This window comes from Urocampus carinirostris, chromosome 8 (genome assembly GCF_059441175.1).
Source record: "Urocampus carinirostris isolate Australia breed hairy pipefish chromosome 8, RoL_Ucar_1.0, whole genome shotgun sequence".
Taxonomy (NCBI): Eukaryota; Metazoa; Chordata; class Actinopteri; order Syngnathiformes; family Syngnathidae; genus Urocampus; species Urocampus carinirostris.
This window is the reverse complement of record NC_142356.1, coordinates 10,891,288-10,914,010: the sequence shown is the minus strand read 5'-3', so window position 1 is coordinate 10,914,010 and position 22,723 is coordinate 10,891,288. Positions and strand designations below refer to the sequence as shown.

At 42.9% G+C, this 22,723-nt stretch overlaps 1 protein-coding gene across 1 annotated transcript; it reads right to left on the bottom strand.

Annotated features, from left to right (window-relative positions):
• Positions 1–3,259: 3,259 nt before the first annotated feature.
• On the bottom strand, positions 3,260–21,111 carry LOC148360703 (tensin-4-like). The gene is made up of 12 exons (XM_088343025.1): positions 20,862–21,111; positions 16,728–17,007; positions 14,581–14,855; positions 14,419–14,514; positions 14,183–14,314; positions 13,774–13,869; positions 10,400–10,477; positions 9,086–9,148; positions 6,671–6,842; positions 6,524–6,592; positions 3,720–3,749; positions 3,260–3,589 (listed from the first exon to the last, which is right to left on the bottom strand). Exons 1-12 carry the CDS (start codon positions 21,109–21,111, stop codon positions 3,457–3,459), a joined length of 1,674 nt encoding a protein of 557 aa, XP_088199151.1. The 3' UTR covers positions 3,260–3,456.
• Between the last annotated feature and the right edge of the window lie 1,612 nt (positions 21,112–22,723).

Here is a 22,723-nt window from a genome sequence, read left to right as displayed (position 1 = left end):
AGGAACAGTAACGTGTTGCAGCTCGTTGCTCTCTGCAGGTTGAGCTTTTTTTTTTCATGTGTTTATGTAAAGTTGTGTTGCTGCCCCAGTAGTAGACCACTTCACAAATTGCACTTTTTCTGTAGCAAACATAAACATCTTTATTCATCATGATAAAATGCAATGGGAAAACATGGAACTGAATACACCGCTTTTAAGAATTAGTGCAATAAATACAATCAAATGGGTTTTACGAATCAACAATCCATTCTGACGTTCTTCTAAACTCGCATCAAAAACTGTGCATTTTATGTCATTAAGCCCACCAACTATGATTTATGTCTTGCTACTGCAATAGCATAAAACAAGGATGGTGCAAATTTGCCACTGTGTATTTGTCGCTCAACATTGTCAACATTTGCCTTAATAAAAGCAGACTACAACATCATTTTGTTTGTAACAAACATATGCACTTCATACAAAATTCAATTTAAATAATAATAATTATTTTTTAATGTTTTTTTAAGCTGTTATTTTTACCACCGAAAAATCCTGAGGTATAGGCTCAATCCCGATATTTTTCTGCCTACCCACATTGTCTTGTTCATCTTTGTTCCTACCCATCCCCTTCTTTGATGAGAGCAAAGGGAAATATTTTTCTAGGAATCAAGAACAATAAGCAGGAAGGCGACTTTCATGGTGTGTGAGTGTGTGTGTGTGTGAATGGGTAAGTGTAAAGCATTTTGTAAAGCGCTTTGGGAGGTCTTCATTGACTTGAAAAGCGCTATAGAAATGCAGACCATTTACCATTTATTTCCTGCTTACTACTTCTTGTTGCCCTTATCCCGACGTAAGATATATGACAATTGTTTTTTCCTATTTCTTTTTTGCTCACTTTTTTATTTCACTCACCTTAAAGCAGTGACATTGAAACTGTTACAACAAAAAAACTGCAGTGTTTAACTTGCAAAAGTAATAAATATGGCACCAGAATGAACTGCGCTTCACTCTTGTTAATTTTTCCTCATCTACGCTACAACACTTCTTCTGTGACTGTGATTTATTTTCCTTATGTCACAGCCGCCCCGATAGGAATTTACATACGATAACACAACAATGCATATAATTGGTTCATTCCCTCCCACGATCGCTTCCAGCTGATTGGTTATGCGATTGGGAGAAGATAGAACACTCCCGACTTGACTTGGTGAAAAGGGGCTTTTGTCCCTCACCCTTATACCTCTACATTTTGCCAAGGGTTGGGACTTTCTTATCCTTGTTGTGAACACTCTTTGCTAGAGATGGTGAAAAATTCAGTAGAAAGGCGATTAATGGGATCGAGCGTGTATGTAAAGATGTGTCGGACCAGAGGAGTACGGAACTTGAAACTTTTCTTTAATCTCTCCAACTTGTGTGACAGAGATTTGCTACCAGTATAGACATGCTAGGACCCAAACGAGTAAAGACACAGTACATATGTGCTAAACAAAGGGTGTCAAAATGATCAGGCTCACCGAAAGATTTAATACGGCCCGTGAGAAAAGCACAAGAGAAAAACAAGCCACATCAGGTCAACCGGATTTTCCTTACTATAAGGCGCACCCAGTTATAAGGTGCATCCCCAAAAGATAATCTTATGATGAGGCGCATGTAGTTGTTACTGTCCAAGAGCTACTATATAAGATCTGAAACACGAGCTTGACCCGGATTTTGGACCATGCCTAAAGTGTCAATCATTACGTTCGGGTTCTGGCTGGGATTTTCTCTTACTTTTTTTTTTTTTATTATCCATCCGTCATTGTACTGTGTTCGTTTTTCTTCTGTTGAGGACGTGCGGTGTTTAAATATGACCAGTGGATGCCGCCAAAGCTGGGCGTCACTCCCATTAACTCTAGCTGTATTTGCTCACTACTATTTATCAACCAGAGAACATTTGAGAAAACACCCATCCTGGTGTTATTTTACTTAAAATAGAAGTCGCAGACGTGCTGTTTAAATCAATACAATTTAACTCCCATGCGGTACGCGGATGTCTCACTTAACCGCAATATTTGCGACTAAACTACTATTTTAATCCCCAGTGGTTGGAAATTAACACCTGGATTACAAAATTAAAACACCTGATTGTCTTTGTAGAAGATTAAAGGGGGTTTAGCTCCTTAGATATGAAATCTAACAGCGAATTTCCCCAATTCAAGTAAACATTTTCATAAGAAATAAATAAAAAGTAAAAAAAGACTTTGGGATTATAAAATAATTTGCATTTGCACTTAAACTTCTGTTTTTTGCTATTTTTTGTCACTTTCCCATTTGCATGAGTTTCCCCGAGTATAATAAACTGCAAAGGAAATGGAAATGAATTCAATTGTTCAAATGCAAAGTTGAAAAAGAGATTTAATCTTAGTGAAGGAAATACTGTTTTTGTGTCAATTTGTGTAATAACCTCAATAATCGTTTTTTTATTGTTTTTTTTATCCGTGGCTCACGTTTAGCATTCCGGACGCTAACGTGTAGCCACCCGGAGCTACCCGGAGCAATCCGGCTTCAGCGTCGCTATACAGAGACACGAAAACCTACGGGAATCGGGGAGGAGACGGACTCGCTAACACGAGGTGGTGTATCCCTGGACACAAAGAAAACGATTTCCATCTGCCGCAGGGATGTCGAACTTTTGGACTGGCGTGTTACGTCATCCACTCCGCTACAAGCACCCCTAGGGCATCATGTTAATCTGTTAATAAACAACGGGGTAGACTGCTGGAAGTGTGAATTTCCCTACGGAGATGAATAAAGTATCTATCTATCTATCTATTATTCTTGAATCATAATTTAATTGTAAGACTCCAAGATCCCCACCTTTACACCGGCAGTGGCTCAGGATGTAAAGTGCTCATTTTGGGATTAAGAGGCCATAGATTCGATTCCCGGCTCCTCCGTGTTATAAGTCTTGGGCAAGACACTGAACCGCCAAATGCTCCCGATAGGCAGGTAGGCCCCTTGCATGGCCGACTCTTTTATCGGTGTGTGTGTGTGAATGGGTGGGTGTGAAGCAGATTGTAAAGCGCTATATAAATGCAAAACCATTTACATTTATTTACATTTACAGTTAAGGCAAACTTGGTTTGCCATTCATCGAATAGTCTGGCCCCATGAATAGGTTTTTTCGACCATGGGGGCCTTGTACTGAAATGAGTTTATCACCCCTATGCTCAACAATTCCAGACCATGTTAATGTCGGATGATTTTAGCATGTGTGTACAAAGCCTTGCGCCAAGCCCAATACCAACAAAAAAAGAACGTATTTTGGTTGTTCCAGCAAAATTAGACAGCTGCATTTTTCAAGGCAAGGTAGCAGAAGTTGTTCTATACTTTACAAGCTGATATCCCATCCAAATGGTTTATACCCCTATGAATCTAACGATATTATTTGCCGGGAGCCATCCACAGAAGTTTGCAGTTATAGAAGTACTCAAAAAACTATGATTTGGATATGACAGCTTGAATGGCATTGACAGCTGTACTGCAAGGTTGCAGCGGGTCATATTCAGCAAAAACGTGGCACACGTTCTCCTTGCCGGCTTCCACTCCTTTTGCCACGAAGCCGAAAATCCTGCAAACAAATGCAATCATGCACCAAACTGCAGATGCTAAATAATCAAATAAGTGTAAAAGTGTATGTAGAGAGGTTACTCCATTGCAGATTAGCGAATACAGTTTATGATATCAGTCCTCTCCTTTACCTTGCACTGAAATTGGAACCTTTTCGCCACCTGCAACAATTGAAATGTGTAAGTCAAAAGACATAAAGGGTTTGCTAAAACTACAGGGGAATCAAAAATATAATTGCAGTCCTAACTTCAAATATTTGCCCATGATGTGATGTTAAAGAAAATGTCATTTGTGAAATGATTGTTCATTTTCTGCAGTACCCTGCTTTATACACTGCTGTATTAACAGCAGTGCAATGTGACTATCCAGAATAATTCAGGTTTTCAGTATAACTTCTAATGTTACATGCCAGACAATATACCAGTAGGTGCAGTAGATTTTCAGAAAACAAACAAGACCCAACATTCATACTAGGCACCCTCCAAAGGGTGATCAATTGGACAAATTGTCACAAGCAAACAGGGCAAAACAGGTCGATGGCCAGGACAGAAGAGCAGGTCAGAAACGGGTCCAGAAACAGGTCGGCAACAGGTAACAGGCAGGAGAAAACAGAGCAGGAGATTGTCGAAGGGTACGGTGCTTGCCTAGCAAAAGCGTAGGTTTGCAGGACGGTCTGACAGCTTCCTCTTGGAAGACGGGTGTTTAGCAAGAGTCCATGAACCAATCAGCGCTCAGGGCTGTTGGCGCCAACGGGGCATTTGCAGCTGCCCCGAATCAGCAATCATGACACAAATAGTTCAAAGGGGTGTTTTCAAAAATTACCAGTGTGGCAACCAATCTCCGAGTTCATGAATTTTAGGGAAGAAAAAAAACAAAAACAGGTGTGAATCGAGTAGCACCTATTTAAGGATGATGAAGCCAGCGCAGGTTGAACATGCATTCGAGGAAAATGGGTCATTCCAGAAACCGCTCCGAAGAACTGCGTTCTTTGATTAAAAGGTTGATTGGAAAGAACTATAAAGAGGTGCAGAAAATTGTTGGCTGTTCAGCTAAAATTATCTCCAACGGGCATGTGCAGAAGAGGCCAAAGAACACATCAGCTGGCCTAAAGAAAAATGGAGGAACATTTTGAGGACTGAAAAAAATAAAATTGTCTTTTTGGGGTCCACGGGCCACACACCGTGTGTGTGAGATGACCCCCAAACTCTGAATTCAAACCTCAGTACACATTGAAGATAGTGAAGCATGGTGGTGCAAGTATCATGGTCTGTGCTTGTTTTATTACTCTAGTTTTGGGCCCATTTTTTGCACAACAGGGTTCATGGATCATCTTGTGTATGTCAAGATAATTGAAGACACGCCCTTAAAATGGGTGTTTCAACAAGACAATGACCCCAAACACACCGGTAGACTAGCAAAGTCTTGGTTCCAAACCAAAAAAATGAATTTTATGGCGTGGCTAGCCCAATCCCCAGATCTCAATCCAATCGAGAACTTGTGGGGTGATATCAAGCAAAACCAAGAAATGTCAAAGAATTGTGGAATGTTGTGAAACAATCATAGAGTGAAATAACAACTAACTCCATGCCACACACATGTATAGCAGTTAAAAAAAACAGTGGTATGGCAACTAAATATTAGGATTTCAAAATCCTACCTTTTTGGGAAACACAAAATAGTTTTGAGTCAACAGCAGACACTCCATTTTTTGCCCAATTGTTTGTTTTCTGAGAATCCACTGCACCTTCTGTTAACTTTTCTGGCATGAAACGATAAAAATGTACTAAAACCTTTGATATTCTGGTTAGTCACATTGCACTGCTATTATTTTAAATAGCACTGTAGCAAAATCAACTTTATAAATCCCATCCTACCCTTCAATAGATATACCGTATTTTCCGCACTATAGGGCGCACCGGGTTATAGGGCGCACCCCCAAAAAATAGTTTTTGGTCCTATATTTTCCATACATAAGGCGCACCGGATTATAAGGCGCTACAATGGGAACGTCGACAAAACAGTCAGATAGTTCAGTCAAACTGATTACCCCCTTAACGTTCCGAAAGTTTGCAAAGAAGCAAATACGTGTCTCAGACATAAACGGAAACAGTGTCTGTACGATGTCACCAATAACTCAAATGCATCGTTCCAAATATCATTCGGAAGGTTATAGTCTTGGGATTCAAGAAATGCCAAACATTTCTTAGTTTCCATTTTATTTTTTGCTGGCAATTGTGTGGACAGCAAAGTAAGAATTTTATTGTGCAGGGAAACGGGGTTCTTTACTGTGCATATGACCATAAACACTTTGAATTGTATTTAGTTTAAAAATAGACTCATCACAGAAACATCAAGCTCGTTCTAAAACAAGATACCGGGAAAATATAAAGCCGCATAGCTCACCTAAGTTCTCTTGCAGCCATCACGTTCAATAATGATACGTAACCATGGTCTTCTTACAACCGTGAGTGTAGTAAATCCAGGAGAGTCAAATATTTACAAATACAGAATAGTAAAAAATGTTTTCTCTATGCCGTAGTGCAACCCAACGTGTATTTCACATTCATCTTTTTCGGCCAATGGCAGGCTTTGTTTCGCCCTTTTAGCCTATGCGAGCCGGTAAATGATAAAAAGGATCCGCCCCCTTTACCTCCGAATAACTTTAGCCAATAGTGACTGATTCAAATGATGATTGACACATTGGTTAGGAAACGAAACGCTGGTATATAAATCCCAGCATACACCGCGGACTACTTCGCCTTCGAAGGAAAATCTAGTCGGCGGCTGCTTGCCTCAGTTGCAAGACTTTGCGACTTAATATTGATCCATATATAAGGCGCACTGTACTACAAGGGCTATGGTCAGCTTTTGAAAAAAATAAAGGCTTTCAGGTGCGCCTTATAGTGCGGAAAATACAGTACTAATGACCTTTTACCTTCGATCTTCTGGATCATTTCCAACATAGCTAAGAAGGTGCGCTGGGTAATGTCGTCTAAAAAACTGCCTATGAGGAAAAGAAAAAATACTTCAGAGACATTTTCACCCGTTTGCAACAAACGTGACGGGACGATCGCCTTCTTACTTCCTGTTTATGTCTGTCAATACGATGCCCTTGAAAGACACTTTGAGGTGGACGATGGCAGGTTCGAAGGAGCCTGACGGAAGTTGGAGAGTGAGGGAAGCCGCTTTCTGCACGGCGCAAGGTCCCGTCAACATTTCAGTCGGGACCGCGTTAAGGTAGATGAAATTGCAGGCTGTAAAAAACAAACGTTATTGTAGGGAAGAGCTTCTCAATTATTGTCTGTGACCCCTTTCGGAAGAAGAACTCCTCTCAGTCCCCTCCAAGAAGTCTGTCTCCTCATCCGGGTTGATTCTTTTTTATTATTCGCGAGTATAATATCAGTTTCCATTGCTACGCAGATGACACTCAACTATATCTCCCGATGGAGGAATCTGCCACAATAAACTGCAAATTTGGAGGCCTGCCTTACTGAGATAAAAGAAGGGATGTCACTCAATTTCTTGCGTCCTAACTCTGAAAAGACCAAAATGTTAGTTATTGGTCCATCTAAATGCCGCGACTTATTCTCAAAAACTGCTGTGAACACTGACAAATGCCACATCACACAGAGTGACTCACTTAAAAATTTAGGTGTCACATTTGACCCCGATCTGTCCTTTCAAACACATGTGAAGAAAATTACTAGAACCGCTTTCTTCCATCTTTGTAACATTGCTAAAATTCGTCCTATACTGTCTCAGTCGGATGCGGAGATTATAATTCACGCGTTTGTTACCTCCCGTCTCGATTACTGTAATGCACTACTCTCCGGTCTTCCGATGACCAGACTCAAGAGTCTTCAGATGGTACAAAATGCCGCAGCGAGGCTTTTAACTAGGACAAAAAAGTACGATCACATCACCCCAATTTTGGCTAACCTGCATTGGCTCCCTGTTAGCCTAAGATGTGATTTCAAGGTTCTCTTATTAGTATACAAAATCATACATGGACTTTCCCCCTCATATCTTTCAGATCTGATTTCCCCCTATGTTCCGGCCCGAAGCCTTCGTTCTGAGAGCACCGGTCTTCTGGTGATCCCAAAAGCAAAGAAGTGTTCCGCAGGTTCGAGAGCGTTCTCCATCCGGGCACCGGTGTTGTGAAATGCTCTTCCCCCTAAGATCCGATCTGCAACCTCAGTGGCAATGTTCAAATCTAAGCTTAATACTCACTTCTACTCTATAGCATATGAATAACCTAAACTGCTTATGTGTAATAACCTGTGGAGCCCTTTGAGACTCTTTGTGATTAAGGGCTATACAAATAAAAATGACTTGACTTGACTTAATGGGGTCACTTGAGGGTCTGCTCCACTTTGTAGCTCCACCTCATACATGAATGCTTATACTCCGTGCTATAAGCAAGGTGTAGAAGTTAAATGTAAACGAAACGCTGCCAATAAGACAGCCACTGCTCCCTAGTGTAGTGGAGATGCAATTGCACTTGATTCTTTGGAAAATTACAAAAACAGTTCCTCAAGTTAAACGCTAGGCAACGTGGAAAATGAATTGTGTGTGGTAAAAGTAAGGTTGCACGCACCCCAGTGCAGTATATGCGTTTATATATTTTGGAAAATATTTCAGTTGACAGTGTAGTTCTGAGGAGTATTGCAAGAAAGCAAGAGACTAGACTAAACCGGAATATGAACAAACCTACAGGGGGCACTGTTATATAGAATTGGAAATTATCTGAAGCGGTGATTCTCTGAAATTTTGCACAAGTAGACGTAGGATTAATATACTTTGTTAAGACAGAAGCTCCTCTTTATTGTACTCATCTCAAACTGTACTGTATAGTCACTCGGTAAGTCTTCATTTTACATGTATTCAGTTCGAAATGTATGTATTTATTCATGTATGTGAATAATAGAACCTTATTATTGAATAATTTTTATATTTTAATGAAACCATTTTATTGAATTATGGATTTCATTAATTTACAAGTAAAATGTCTGGGCATTGCCGGGCGGATTGAAGATTGGATTCGGCTACTTGGAGTGGTCAGTGGTTGTGAAATGCAGTACCAAAATTGTCCACCAGAGGGAGTTAGAGAAAAGCAGAACACACGGGAGCAGATGTTTATCGATTTTGTTGGGGGTGCCTGGACACAAAACCTAGCTAAAGACACTCACGGAGGCTTAAACTACAAAATTGGGTTTAGCTGTTTTGGAGCTTATAAGTCACATACAAACTCACACACACACACACACACACAAGTCAGGATTTGTAATGTTCTTTCAGTGAGATTTAGATCAGATATGTATTGAATGGTTAAAAAAAGTACTACCAATGAAAATGTATTCATTTGTTCCCCCTCCCCAGTTTCCCCAACATTAAAAGATTGCTTATTATGCATCAAAGGTTCATAATAATAAAATAAAAAACATGTGCATGTGTGTTGTGCTGAGGTAGAACTGTATAGAAAATCACAATGTCCCACCTGTCCCTTTCTTGTCTTCCAAGGAGGATTGGTATTTTGTTGTGTCTTCCTCTTCACCCTGGCCTGTTGACAGAAATATCAAATTGAGGAAGCGTTGCCCATAGTGCAACTGTTTTTCTTTAATACAAAATGTATCCATCCATCCATCCATTATCTGCACCGCTTATCCTCAGTAGGGTCTCGGGGGTGCTGGAGCCCATCTCAGCTATCTTCGAGCAGAACTGGAACAAGGAACACAGGGAAAGACAATTCCCTCGCTCATTCACACCTAGGGACAATTTGGACCGGCCAATTAACCTAAGATGCATGTTTTTGGAATGTGGGAGGAAACCCACGCAAGAACGGGGAGAACATGCAAACTCCACACAAAATTCAAATTCAAGTTTCAAATATGGCACAAGGCTAAAACGGTTGTAATTTCATTATAAAGTGTTTACATAATGATTTCATGTTTATTTTTGTAGAAAAAAAAGCGAAATATTAGTACTTCTGGGTTTCCTACACTAGTTCGGGTTTTGAGGCACTTGTGGTTAATAACTGGACGGTTGCACGTCATATCCGTCTCCCTCACATTGAAGTATTAACAATGCCGTAAACTGTTAAAAGCATCTATTTGATGTTTATATTACTATATTTGGTGTTCTTTCAGAGAGATACACCATTTTTGCAATCGAATTTACACATGTTCTCAATACAATGTATTGTATTGTTGCAGTTTTCACCATCTGAATCAGCGTAGTTATACTTGCAATAGGTAATGAACAGCTTCCTCATATCAGAATAAAAATGAGCAGGGTTGGGTGGGGTAACTTTAACTGGATTACTTTCAATTACTTTTGGATGACTCCAATACCAAATATGCTAATAAAAGACAAAAGAAACTAAATATGAATGAAATCATGACTCACAACACGTGGTAAGCTTTCTCTCCCGGCTTTGATCTCTTTGATCTCCGGCAAAACGAACATAAAATGCGACAGAAACAAAATGAAAATAAATCCAAACAGCTCACCAACATCGTTTTTGCCGTTCCATGTATTCCGTTACTCCCCAAGCCTGCACAAAATGTTGTCATTGTATTCATATTTAGTTTCTTTTGTCTTTTATTAGCATATTTGGTATTGGAGTAATCCAAAAGTAATTGAAAGTAATCCAGTTAAAGTAAACCTACCCAACCCTGCAAATGAGGTATTAATGGGAGCGTGCTTAAGTGTTCAGACAGCAAACTTCCTGAGAACTTGTAGTCGCTTGCCTTGTCGGAACGCCCTAGCTCCATCTAATAAATATGTTTGTTTGTTCACAAATACATATTACCTTGGGAGCCGAGGAGTAATTTGCAGGGTAGAGCAAAAGTGGATATTGTGTGCTGGTATACCAGAGCAGAGAGGCTTCCTGTAAAGATGAAAAGAGCATGTTTTAACATGATAATGAATGCATGTTTACAAGAAATTAAGAGAATAGATACATACCTTATGGTATTTTACAACTACAGTGGAACCTCGGTTTTCAGTTCGAACAAATCGGTGTCCGACCAAAAATTTCGAGAAATTCTTGCTTCGCTGTTCGGTCAAAAAATCGGAGTTCGAACGCCGGTAATGCGTGAGTGCGTACGCTAGGGTGCGATGCTGAGCGGCGTACAGGTGTAGATCGCTCTTTTCATGACCAACTGTTATCGCGTGCGGACATGCTTCGTTTTGCTTTCGCTTTTAATATAGGTGTACGAAGTGTTTAAGCCCCTAATTATGCCTCCGAAGAAAGTCAGTGCAAGCAGCAAAGTTGCTACAGGTGGAAAAAGAAAAGTAGTGCGTACAACTATTGTATTTAAGAAAGAAATAATAGCCAAATATGAAGGAGGTGTGCGAGTGTCTGATCTTGCCTGCGCCTTCTGCTGACCACCACAAAGGTAAGAAATCCTATTCATAATTATTTTCTTTATCCTTTTCTTTTCATTTTTACACGTTCGTGTTAGCGTAATCTTTCGTACGGAAGATTACGATAACGCGAACGTACGATTAGCCTGGGTTAGCTTTGTTTCCGTTAAACATTCAAAGTAAACATTCAGGGTGTTGTAATGGAGCCCCCTTTCCAATGAACCGCTCACCACTTGTTGTGGAGGCCCGGGTGCTAAATGACTTGTGAACGACCTGATTTTTTTATTTTTACACCTTCATTTTAGCGTAATCTTTCGTACGGAAGATTACGATAACGCGGACGTACGATTAGCCTGGGTTAGCTTTATGTTTACGTTTAACATTCAAGGTAAACATTCAGGGTGTTGGAACGGATTAAAACGATTTACATTATTTTTAATGGGAAAAATGATTTTGGTGATCGAACAAATCGGTTTTCGAACAGGGTTCTGGAACGGATTATGGTCGAGAACCGAGGTTCCACTGTACTGGTAAAAAAATCTTCGCAAATATTGAGATTTTTCCTATTCACTATACAACAATCCCTGTCTGTATAAGTGGCGCCACGGCCCCCCCTATAAATTTGTTAACCACCCCACTGGCCACCCGATTGTCAGTATATTGTAGCATCAGTTATGCATTTAATTCCTAATTCACGCCAGGTAAGCCTTTGCTCCTCACCTGGAAAGCAATGTGGACTACGCACTTTAAATTATTAGAATTAGTAACAACAAATGTTACACAATACACCAAAGTATCACGGGTGCCCATTTCCCTCACTTGGCCCCGCCCGTTTGTCGCCAGCTGCGGCAAGTTGCCTGATTGGCTTCCCTCCTATTGAAACTCAGTGCTCTCGTTCACTCCTTGTCAGTCCGTCAACGAACCTCTGCACTTGCAAGGCGTGCTCTGTCCGGTATCATGCTCGAGTCTCCATTATCCAGTATCGATCCTGTTTGTCTCGTCCTGTCCGGTATCTTGCTCCAGTATCCAGTATCGATCCCACCTGTCTCGTCCTGTCCGGTATCTTGCTCCAGTCTCCAGTATCCGAGATCGATCCCGCCTGTCTCGCCCTGTCCAGTATCTTGCTCCAATCTCCAGTATCTGGTATCGATCCTGTCTGTCTCGTCCTGTCTGGTATCTTGCTCCAGTCCCCAGTATCCGGTATCAATCCCGCCCTTCTCGTCCTGTCCGGTATCTTGCTACAGTCTTCAGTATCCGGTATTGATCCCGCCCGTCTCGTCCTGTCCGGTATTGTGCTCCAGTCTCCAGTATCCGTTATCAATCCCGCCCTTCTCGTCCAGTTCGGTATCTTGCTCCAGTCTTCAGTATCTGATATCGATCCCGCCTGTCTCGCCCTGTCCAGTATCTTGCTCCAGTATCCAGTATCAATCCCGCCTGTCTTGCCCTGTCCCGTATCTTGCTCCAATCTCCAGTATCTGGTATCGATCCTGTCTGTCTCATCCTGTCTGGTATCTTGCCCCAGTCTCCAGTATCGATCCTGCCTGTCTCGTCCTGACCAGTATCGTGCTCCAGTCTCCAGTTTCCGGTATCGATTCTGCCTGTCTCGTCCTGTTCGGTATCTTGCTCCAGTCCCCAGTATCCGGTATCGATCCCGCCCTTCTCGTCCTGTCTGGTATCTTGCTCCAGTCTCCAGTATCCGGTATCGATCCCGCCTGTCGCGTCCTGTCCGGTATTGTGCTCCAGTCTCCAGTATCCGGTATCGATCCTGCCTGTCTGGTCCCGTCCGGCATCTTGCTCCAGTATCCGGTATTGATCCTGCCCATCTCGTCCTGTCTGGTATCTTGCACCAGTCTTCAGTATCCGGTATCGATCCCGCCTGTCGCGTCCTGTCCGGTATTGTGCTCCAGTCTCCAGTATCCGGTATCGATCCTGCCTGTCTGGTCCCGTCCGGCATCTTGCTCCAGTATCCGGTATTGATCCTGCCCATCTCGTCCTGTCCGGTATCTTGCTCCAGTCTCCAGTTTCCGGTATCAATCCCGTCGGTCTCGTCCTGTATCTTGCACCAGTCTTCAGTATCCGGTATCGATCCAATTTGCCTCGTCCTGTCCAGTATCTGTTCCGTCCTGTCCGGTATCTACTCAGGTGTCCTGTATCGATCCCATCTGTCCTGTCAGGTTTCGATCTGATCTGCCTCTGACTTCTCTGTCTCGATTCTTCTGCCCAGCGATCGCCGCATCACTGGCCCATTCCCGTAAAACAAAGCTTGTGTGAAAACGTTTTTTGGTCTTGATTTTAAGGGGTGCAAATAGATTTACTTTTTGTTGAACGAGACATTTACAGGGGCCTGGAACTGACTAAACAAGGGTGGTCCATGTTGTTTCCCCATGAACTATATGAGCCTTGACTCAATGAAAAACAACCTTCCCTTTCCTGTTCCATTAATGATGACAAGCTGTTTAGATAGGAGCCTCGCCCTTAGTGAAAGTCCTGTCCCTGGTGTGTAATATTTAACCACTAGATGGCACTGTATTGTCAAATACGAACAAAACCCCAGCCACAGAGCACAGAGTAGCAGCAAGTTGGCAGACAAACTGGGTGGCGACCATTGGTATGGATTCCAGTATGTAAAAGAAATACATAATATTTTCAACAAAAACTAACGTTGGTACGATAGTTCAGGTATTTTAGCCTGGTATTCGAATCAATGATTTTTGCACCACTAGGAGGCGCACTTTCCGTTTAATGATAAAATCGGCAGCTTGGGTGTGTGTATTGGTTTTGAAACAATAAAGGTTAGTAAATATTCGTCGACCTTACCAAAGTATGGTTCCTGAGAAGAGCCTTTAAGGCGCACTCCCTTTGCTGTGGATTCAATAAGGAAGTGTTTGACGCACGGAGAGCGGCTCTCCCCCCCTGTTTGAGACAAGCAAACAAACATAAAATATGAACAAAAAAAGTCCGGTCGCCGTTTTCATTTTAATAACCAAAACCTCAGCCCTAAAAGAAAGATTCAAAAGAAGCTAACAAAATTTATGACGCCGCAAAACGTAAATGTACATTAAAAGCATCGTGTAAAGAGGAGTTCACGTAGACGACGCAACGCAAATATTGCAACAATGGGTTTTTTGTGATTAGTCGTCTTATTGTGTTTCAAGTTGTGAAAAAAAAAATTTGGCATTAGTTTTCAGACACTGATAATAACCACAAGTTCACAAATGAAATGTACCTGTATCTGCGGTTGAAGAAGAGCCGTTAACTGATTGGTCAACCTTCATGGCAAGTCCAAAACTTCCTCTGTATGTTGTACTGTCTCGGACCACAAATGTTCCTGGTTCTTTGTCCTTCACAAATGCTTCAGCTGAGGTGGAACACACATGTAATGTTGTTATTGTGATTTTTTTATTGCATACAAATTATTTTAACATTTAGATATTTTTGAATTGTACCATGACCCGGGTTTACCTTCCGCTCTACTGATTTGTGGACGGAACCAGAATTTGGAAGAGTCCATAACAAATTTCATGATTGACTGATTGCCACTTGAATGGAGTTGGGAACCTGAAAAAAAATCAGGAATTGTTTAAATGGATCTAAATTTTTAGCTGTCACCCGGTTGAGACTGACCTTGTGGAGAAAATGGCTTCTTGGTGACATCGTCATCTGAAGTAGGAGATGTTTTTTTGTCTTTGTGTGGTACGCCATTGATGAGCAACATGGGAATATCAGTGAAAGAACCAGAGAGGGTCTGCTCAGGACTGCTCATTGAGCAGTCGCTTGGCATCTCGTTTCCTTGCTTTTCGGACCCATCCTGTGCAAAGTATTGCCTTGTCCTGGCTCCATCAGCTGGAGAGATAAAGGACCCGAGACCGTCTGCGTCGTCACTCGTCAAAGACAGGGTGCTGTTGAAGGATTTTATACATTTTACGATGAAGGATTTTATACGATTAAATACAAGTTACATTTATCGAGTGCAATGAAGATTTTCACTGAGTGGGCTTCAGGTCACGCTGTTCCAAATTCGGAATGTTTTGGCTGGGGAATTTTGATAACAGGACTTGTTTTGAGTTTCTCCAGACATCGAGGCGAGGGGGTGGACCACACGTGGGGAGTTTTCCTGGCACGCCCATGGGAGGGGCTGGCAAAAAAACGTGGGCCGAGAAAAAAGCAGAAGATCGAGAGAGGAGGCTTGACAGAGACTCAAACGACACTAATTCGACTAATTCGGACATATTTTCGATGGAGTTCACTTAGCTAAATTATTTAAGAAATTAAATCTGCCCCCGTGTGGAAATGCCGGTCTCTTGTTCATTTTTCCATCAAGAAACGAGCGCGCATTGTTAGGCGAATGTAGGTTGTGTTTGGTTAATGGAGTCAGATAACTAATTTAAAAATTTGGTAAACGGTACACTTTTAATAATTGATTCCTGACACGGCAGCATGGCGACGCAGTGGTTAGCGCGTGTACGGCACAGTTCTAAGGTCTTGGGAACCTCCTGTGTGGGTTCAAATCCAGCTACCGGACTTCCTGTGCGGAGTTTGTATGTTCTCCCCGTGCTTGCGTGGGTTTCCTCCTGGCACTCCGGTTTCCTCCCACATTCCAAAGACATGCATTTCAGGTGGATTGGCCAGTCCAAATTGTCCCTAGGTGTGATTGAGCGAGCGATTGGCTGGCAACCAGTTCAGGGTGTCCCCTGCCCACTGCCCGATGATTGCTGGGATGGGCTCCAGCACCCCCGCGACCCTACTGAGGATAAGCGGTGCAGCTAATGAGATGAGAGATGAGATTCCTAACACTGTGAAGACGATCAAATTGAGACATACACATCTCGCAATAAGAACATAAGAGTGGATGTGATTTTATGACTTTCCATCCCAAATAACACTTAACTCATCTGTTAAGGTGGCTTATTTTATTTGACCCAAATTACGACTCATACAGATGTCAGGACCAGAACGGAGACAGAACCCACTTGCGTTACGTTTCTCTCAGTTTTATTGGAAGAAAGGAAAGGGTTGCACCCACGATCCGGTGATCGCTGGTCGCGGGAAGCAGGTCGCACTGAACGCGGTGGTGGGACCGGAAAAAAACTCTTCAGTAACAGGTGGGAGTGTTGCCTAGTGTTCACTGAGGTTCACAGACGGACTGACAACAGGGGATTGACAGGACTGGGTTTAAATACTGAGTGGGAGCCAATCATAACCCGCGGCTGTCACCTGTTGTCAGTCCGTCGGCGAACCCCAGTGTACTCTAGGCAAGCTTTTTCGACCCTGACACCCACCTGTTCTTTGCTCCCGTCTGTACCCCTGGCTCCAACCTGTTTTTGATCCTGACCACGTCTACTCTCCCGTCCCGGCTTTCGACCTCTTTTTGTCCTCGACCACGTCTACTCTCCTTTCCTGGCTGACGACTCGCTTCCGACACCGACCAGGTTTTTGCTCTCCTGTCCCGGCAACTGCCCCGTTTTCCGTTCCCGACACCGCCATCGCTCGCCACAGAAGATCCACTTCCGCGTTCAGAGCGACATGCTTCCCGCGTCCAGCAATCACGGGATCATGGGCGCAACCCTTTCTCTTTCTTCAAATAAAACTTGTGAGAAACGCAATGCAAGTGGGTCCTGTCTCCGTTCTGGTCCTGGCACTTTTAGAACAGATTTGGATTTTGGCATTGTGCAGTTTTTTGTGTACAGTTCAAAATCCATTGATGTCTTCTCTCCTTATTTTGAGTGTCTACTAAACTTTAAAAACATCACTGTGTTTTGACCAAGTTTTACCTGCCGAGGATGTAGCTGGTATCCGAGCACGTTGATGTCGAGAGCAATGACGCTGCGCTGTTCCTGTTCGGGTAGGACAAGCGAAGGGATCCCGGAGAAGACGATACATCTTGCCGAACTGAGGGGTTCCTCAGTCTGGGAACACTCCCACATTGCAACGGAACCCGGGAAAAGGAAGGGGAATCCGAGAAGACCAGCGCGCCTGGGGGGCTGAAGCTGGCGCTGGCTGGTCTAGGGATCGGGATACTGGGGGACACTGTAGGTGGGGAGCAGTATTCATCTGAGGGAGAAAACCGAAATGTTATGAGGAGGGAATTGCTATTAAAATGCCATGATCAAGATTTGCTTTGTTAACGAATGTAAGGGCTCGGCTGGTTTACCCACTCTAAACCCTGCCGAGAATTCTGAAGTAAATACGTGTACCTGCTTGCACGGCAGGAGATAATGCTTTCAAGCTGAATGATTTGATTTGTGCAGCTCTGCTGTTATGTAACAAGCATTGAGTGCTGTTCCAACTTGTTTTTCTTCACTTTTGGTTATTTATACCTCACTGTGGGAACTATAAATTCCAGTTACCCACTCAGAAAAGTAAAATGATGTTATTGGAGAACGGGTCACACCAATAATGTGTGTAACCAAGGTTAAACAGTAATGGCTAAAATTATTTGAAAGAAGAAGTTGGAAGCTAACATTGTGATTTACCGTATTTTCCGCACTATAAGGCGCACCGGGTTATAGGGCGCACCCCCAAAAAATAGTTTTTGGTCCTATATTTTCCATACATAAGGCGCACCGTATTATAAGGCGCTACAATGGGAACGTCGACAAAACAGTCAGATATTTCAGTCAAACTGATTACCCCCTTAACATTCCCAAAGCTTGTAAAGAAGCAAATACGTGTTTCAGACATGTACGGAAACAGTGTCCCTACGATGTCACTCAAGTCTTGGGATTCAAGAAATGCCAACCATTCCTTAGTTTCTATTTTCCTTTTCGCTCGCAACTGTGTGGACAGCAAAGTAAGAATTGTATTGTGCAGGGAAACGGGGTTCTTTACTGTGCATATGACAATAAACACTTTGAATTGAATTTACTTTAAAAATAGACTCATCACAGAAACATCAAGATCGTTCTAAAACAAGATACCGGGAAAATATAAAGCCGCATAGCTCACCTAAGTTCTCTTGCAGCCATCACGTTCAATAATGATACGTAACCGTGGTCTTCTTACAACCGTGAGTGTCGTAAATCCAGGAGAGTAAAATATTTACAAATACAGAATGGTAAAAAATGTTTTCTCTATGCCGTAGTGCAACCCAACGTGTGATTCACATTCATCTTTTTCGGCCAATTGCAGGCTTTGTTTCGCCCCTTTAGCCTATGCGAGCCTGTAAATGATAAAAAGGATCCGCCCCCTTTACCTCCGAATAACTTTAGCCAATAGTGACTGATTCAAATGATGATTGACACATTGGTTAGGAAATGAAACGCCAGTATATAAATCCCAGCATACACCGCGGACGACTTCGCCTTCGGAGGAAAATCGAGTCGGCGGCTGCTTGCCTTAGTTGCAAGACTTTGCGACTTAATATTGATCCATATATAAGGCGCACTGTATTATAAGGCGCATGGTCAGCTTTTGAAAAAAATAAAGGCTTTTAGGTGCGCCTTATAGTGCGGAAAATAAGTACGAATAAAAATAATACTCTTACCCTATTGGCAGATGTCCCTGTCATATAAATGCTCATAGATGGGGGGGGGGGAATGTTTTATTTTACATAACAAGAGGCTCACCTACAGTAGTAGGAACTGAAATGATTTTCCGCCATCTTGCTGCGAAGAGTAACCCGAAAAGACAAAAACCTTGTGAAAGGTTGGGCAAAAAAATAAGAAGCAAAATGCCTTTTGGTCACTTTGAGCGTCCGTAGTTTGTAAGCTTCCTTGCGTTTGCAGCACTCGATTTTCGTTGCACTACACAATACAGCAAGAACTCATTACATTTTACACACTGTCCCTTTAAAATTAGCAGAGTTTTCGCTTTATGGGGTAAATTAAACTTATTGGTGTTTACTATTATATTTGGTGATCATTCACTTTCATTTATTTGTTCCTGCACATTGCAAAATAAACCAAGAGTTTTGAAACCCTAACCTGAAAACACAAGGTAAACACAACTTGACACCATTATTGCCCTTTTTTGGTGACTTTTCTTTGTGTGAGTTGCCTTAGAGACTCAGGGTGTGCCTCAGACTCGGCAGTTGCCCCACTCAAATTGGTACAATTAACCTGTGATAAAAAAAGTAAAAACTCCTCAAGGCTGGGTGTGTTTCCAGTGAAATTACACCCCGAGAATTCGGTTACCAGGATCATTTCACTGAATCTTCCCTTTGTTAATTTCAGTGTTAAACATTGAATACCATTTAGTGTTTTTCCGCACTAAAAGGCGCACCTCCAAAAATAGTACATTGTCATATTGTCATGAACCAGAACAGGAACAGGACCCAATCGCGTGACGTTCTCACACAAGCCTTTTATTTTACGGGCAATGGGGAGTCATGCATGTTAATCAGCCGGTCTGGCGTGGAAAGACAGGAAGCCAGAGACCGACGAGACCGATTCCAATTGCCCGAGTTGATATCGGACAGATGGTGTCGATACCGGACAGGACGGGACTGACAGGATAGATAACGATTCAGGATCTCGAAAATAAACAGGAGGAACTAGACGGGAACGAAAACTGGAGAAAATAATAAACAGGACAAAAATAGACGGAAACAAAACTGGAAACCGAAATTCAACAGGACCAAGTGAACGGGAACAATACCGGACAGGAAAATCCAACACGAAAACAGGACCTAGTCAGAACCCACGTCTTGCAGGGCAGAGGTTCGTTGACGGGCTGACAAAAAAGCAAGAGAGCGCTGAGCTTTATATTAAAAAAAAGCCAATCTCTCAACGGGCCGCAGCTGGCGCCACATGGGCGGGGACAATTGGGCACCATGGCAACCATGACACATATATGTTTCATACATAAGGAACAAAATAATTGAGATTACTGCAAAAGCTTCCCTGTGTGCCAGTCCTGTAAATATGCCGCCAAGCTAAAGTGCAACAAATTTCACGCAATGGGATTTGAACCCGTGTTGCGGTGGTTAGAGGAGGAGTATATTACCACTAGATCACAAGTGGTTAAGATGACATATGAAACGGCATTACAGCTCGACACGAAATTGCATCTTTTTTTACAGTGCCACCATATTGTTTTGCATAGTGCATTCTGACAGTTTAAACAGTGTCTCCACTTTTCCCTCTGTGCAATAATAACCTCTCAATTAAATATGTATGTGCATATAAAAGAGCTTGTAAAGTACTACATTTTGCTTTGACTCTCTATTTTCTCCATTCTCTAACATGTATTAATGAATTTGAGCTGCGGATCGCCACCAACAGCTTCGTCCGGAATTGCAGTATTTTTGTCATCACGGAGTCTTGGCTCCCCCGACGCTGCAGTCCAACTAGCAGGACGCACGCTACACCGGCACGACCGAGACGGAGACTCCGGTAAAACGGGGTGGGGGACTATGCGCTGCAATAACAGCAGAATCATTGACAAGCACTGCTTACTCGATATAGAGTTTCTATGTGTGGCGCCAGCTGCGGCTCGTTAACAGATTGGCTTTCTGTCTATTTTAAACTCGGCGCTCTCACGCTTCCCTTGTCAGCCCGTCAACAAACTTCTCCCCCGCAAGAATTAGGTTTCGACTCTGTCCTGTTCCTGTTGGTATTTCCTGCCAGGTATCATTCCCGTTTATTTTGTCCTGTTTATTATTTTGTCCAGTTTTCTTTCCTGTCGAGTTTCTTCTGTTTATTTTCAATATCCTGTTTGTCCTGTCCTGTCCGGTATCGACCCCATCTGTCCGATATCAACTCGGGCAATTAGAATCGATCTCGTCGGTCTCTGGCTTTCTGTCTTTCCACGCCAGATCGGCTTCCTACCGTGCATGACTCCCCATTTCCCGTAAAATAAAAAGCTTGTGTGAGAACGACACGCGTTTGGGTCCTGATCCGACATCTAATTCTATACAGTTCAGTCGTGAAAGTCGATCCTGAAGAAATGACATCATATTGCTTTACCTGCAGCTGGGCCGAGGCCCGGATGGGTTTTGTTGACATCGATGGGTTCAAACGTGGGATCCAGTTTAAGCATGATCTGGTTGAGATTAATCAGCGAAAGATCCAGATCGACGTCATTTAGGCAGTCGTTGGGCTGGTCGGTGTGTGGACACTGCGCCGCCGTGTCTTCTCCTGGATCCAGACGTATTGTTTGACCCACTCTCAGAACGTGATTGGGTAGAATATGGGACATGCCTTCGGCGATAGGCATCACGTTATAAGAAGAGTTCACAATCGCCACTGAAAGAAACGGACACAATGAAGAGAGGATCAGTTGCGCACACCTATTCACACATACTCTTGTTCGAGATGCAATATTCCTAGTATGATAAACACAATATGTCAAGACATAGGGGTGGGTAGATAGATAGATAGATAGATAGATAGATAGATAGATAGATAGATAGATAGATAGATAGATAGATAGATAGATAGATAGATAGATAGATAGATAGATAGATAGATAGATAGATAGATAGATAGATAGATAGATAGATAGATAGATAGATAGATAGATAGATAGATAGATAGATAGATAGATAGATAGATAGATAGATAGATAGATGGATGGATGGGTATATGAATGTGGTGGTGGGGTTTAATGTAGGCTTTTACTCCCCCGGGTGGAGTTAGAGAGCCTCATGGCATGAGGCAGAAATGATCTCCTCAGTCTGTCCGTGGAACAAGACTGTGACAGGGGTCTGTCGCTGAAGCTGCTTTTCTGTTTGGAGATGATGATGTGTAGTGGATTTGTCCATGATTGACCGCAGCTTGTTCTATACCCGTCTCTCTGCTACTGTTGTCAGGCTGTCGAGCTCTGTGCCCACAACAGAGCTCGCTTTCCTCGCCAGTTTATTAAATAATTCAAGATGGCGGCGCCCCTGTTCGGCTGCGGCTACATCGGCTCGCTACAGTTTTTTACACTTCGGTCATAAAACCCAGTCTTCGACTCAGTTTTGACGGCGAACAAAGTCAATTCAAACCGCAGATTAATATACGATCGCAATTTTTTTGCTGGATATGCGATCATCCAGAAATCAAGCGCTCGGTGCCACGACCACTCGGGAGTGTTTACTTAGCCTCGGACTGCTACGTCAACAAGACCCAGCGGCCTACAAAGCAGCGAAGCAGAGTGGCAAGAGAGCGGTGTGACCGGAGGAGGAAGCGAGGTTGTCGGGCCGGGCTAACCGCTAGGCTAAAGGCTAAACCCTTTAAAACGCCTCTCCCATCCATTTTCCTCTCCAACGTTCGATCTCTGGACAATAAACTTGACCATTTAAAACTGGATCTAACATCGAACCGCAAGATGACGAACTGCTGCGCTATAATTCTGACGAAGACATGGTTAAACTTATCTATCCCGGCTGACGCTCAAGGAAACTGTGCGTGTCGGATGTATCGACATTTGGTTCTGTATACACGTGTACACGAATGACAATAAAGTATATCTGAATCTGAATCTGAATTAAGATGAGAGGCATCCTTCTTCTTAGTGCTGCCTCCCCAACACACTGCCGCATAGAAGAGGGCGCTTGCTACAACAGTCTCATAGAACATTTGCAGGAGTTATTTGCAGATGTTGAAGGACGCCAGCCTTCTGAGGAAGTACAGTCTGCTTTGACCTTTCCTGGATAGAGCTTCTGTGTTGGCAGTCCAGTCCAGTTTATTGTCCAGCTGCACACCCAGGTATTTGTTGGTCTGGACAAATTCTACACATTCTCCTTTGATAGTTACAGGTTCCCGGTGAGGTCTAGTTCTCCTGAGGTCTAGTTCTCCACCACCATCTCCCTGGTCTTGGTGGTGTTCAGGTGCAGGTGGTTAAC

Bases quoted from the DNA above. Each gene is read 5' to 3' on its own strand.
- LOC148360703 (XM_088343025.1), bottom strand. From the start codon at position 21,111: ATGCCTATCGCCGAAGGCATGTCCCATATTCTACCCAATCACGTTCTG. The intron at 13,870-14,182 runs GTACATTTCATT...TGTCTCAAACAG, and splicing joins TTCTTCAACCGCAGATACAG to GGGGGGAGAGCCGCTCTCCG. The intron at 10,478-13,773 runs GTAAGGTCGACG...TCATCTTTACAG, and splicing joins TTCTCAGGAACCATACTTTG to GAAGCCTCTCTGCTCTGGTA.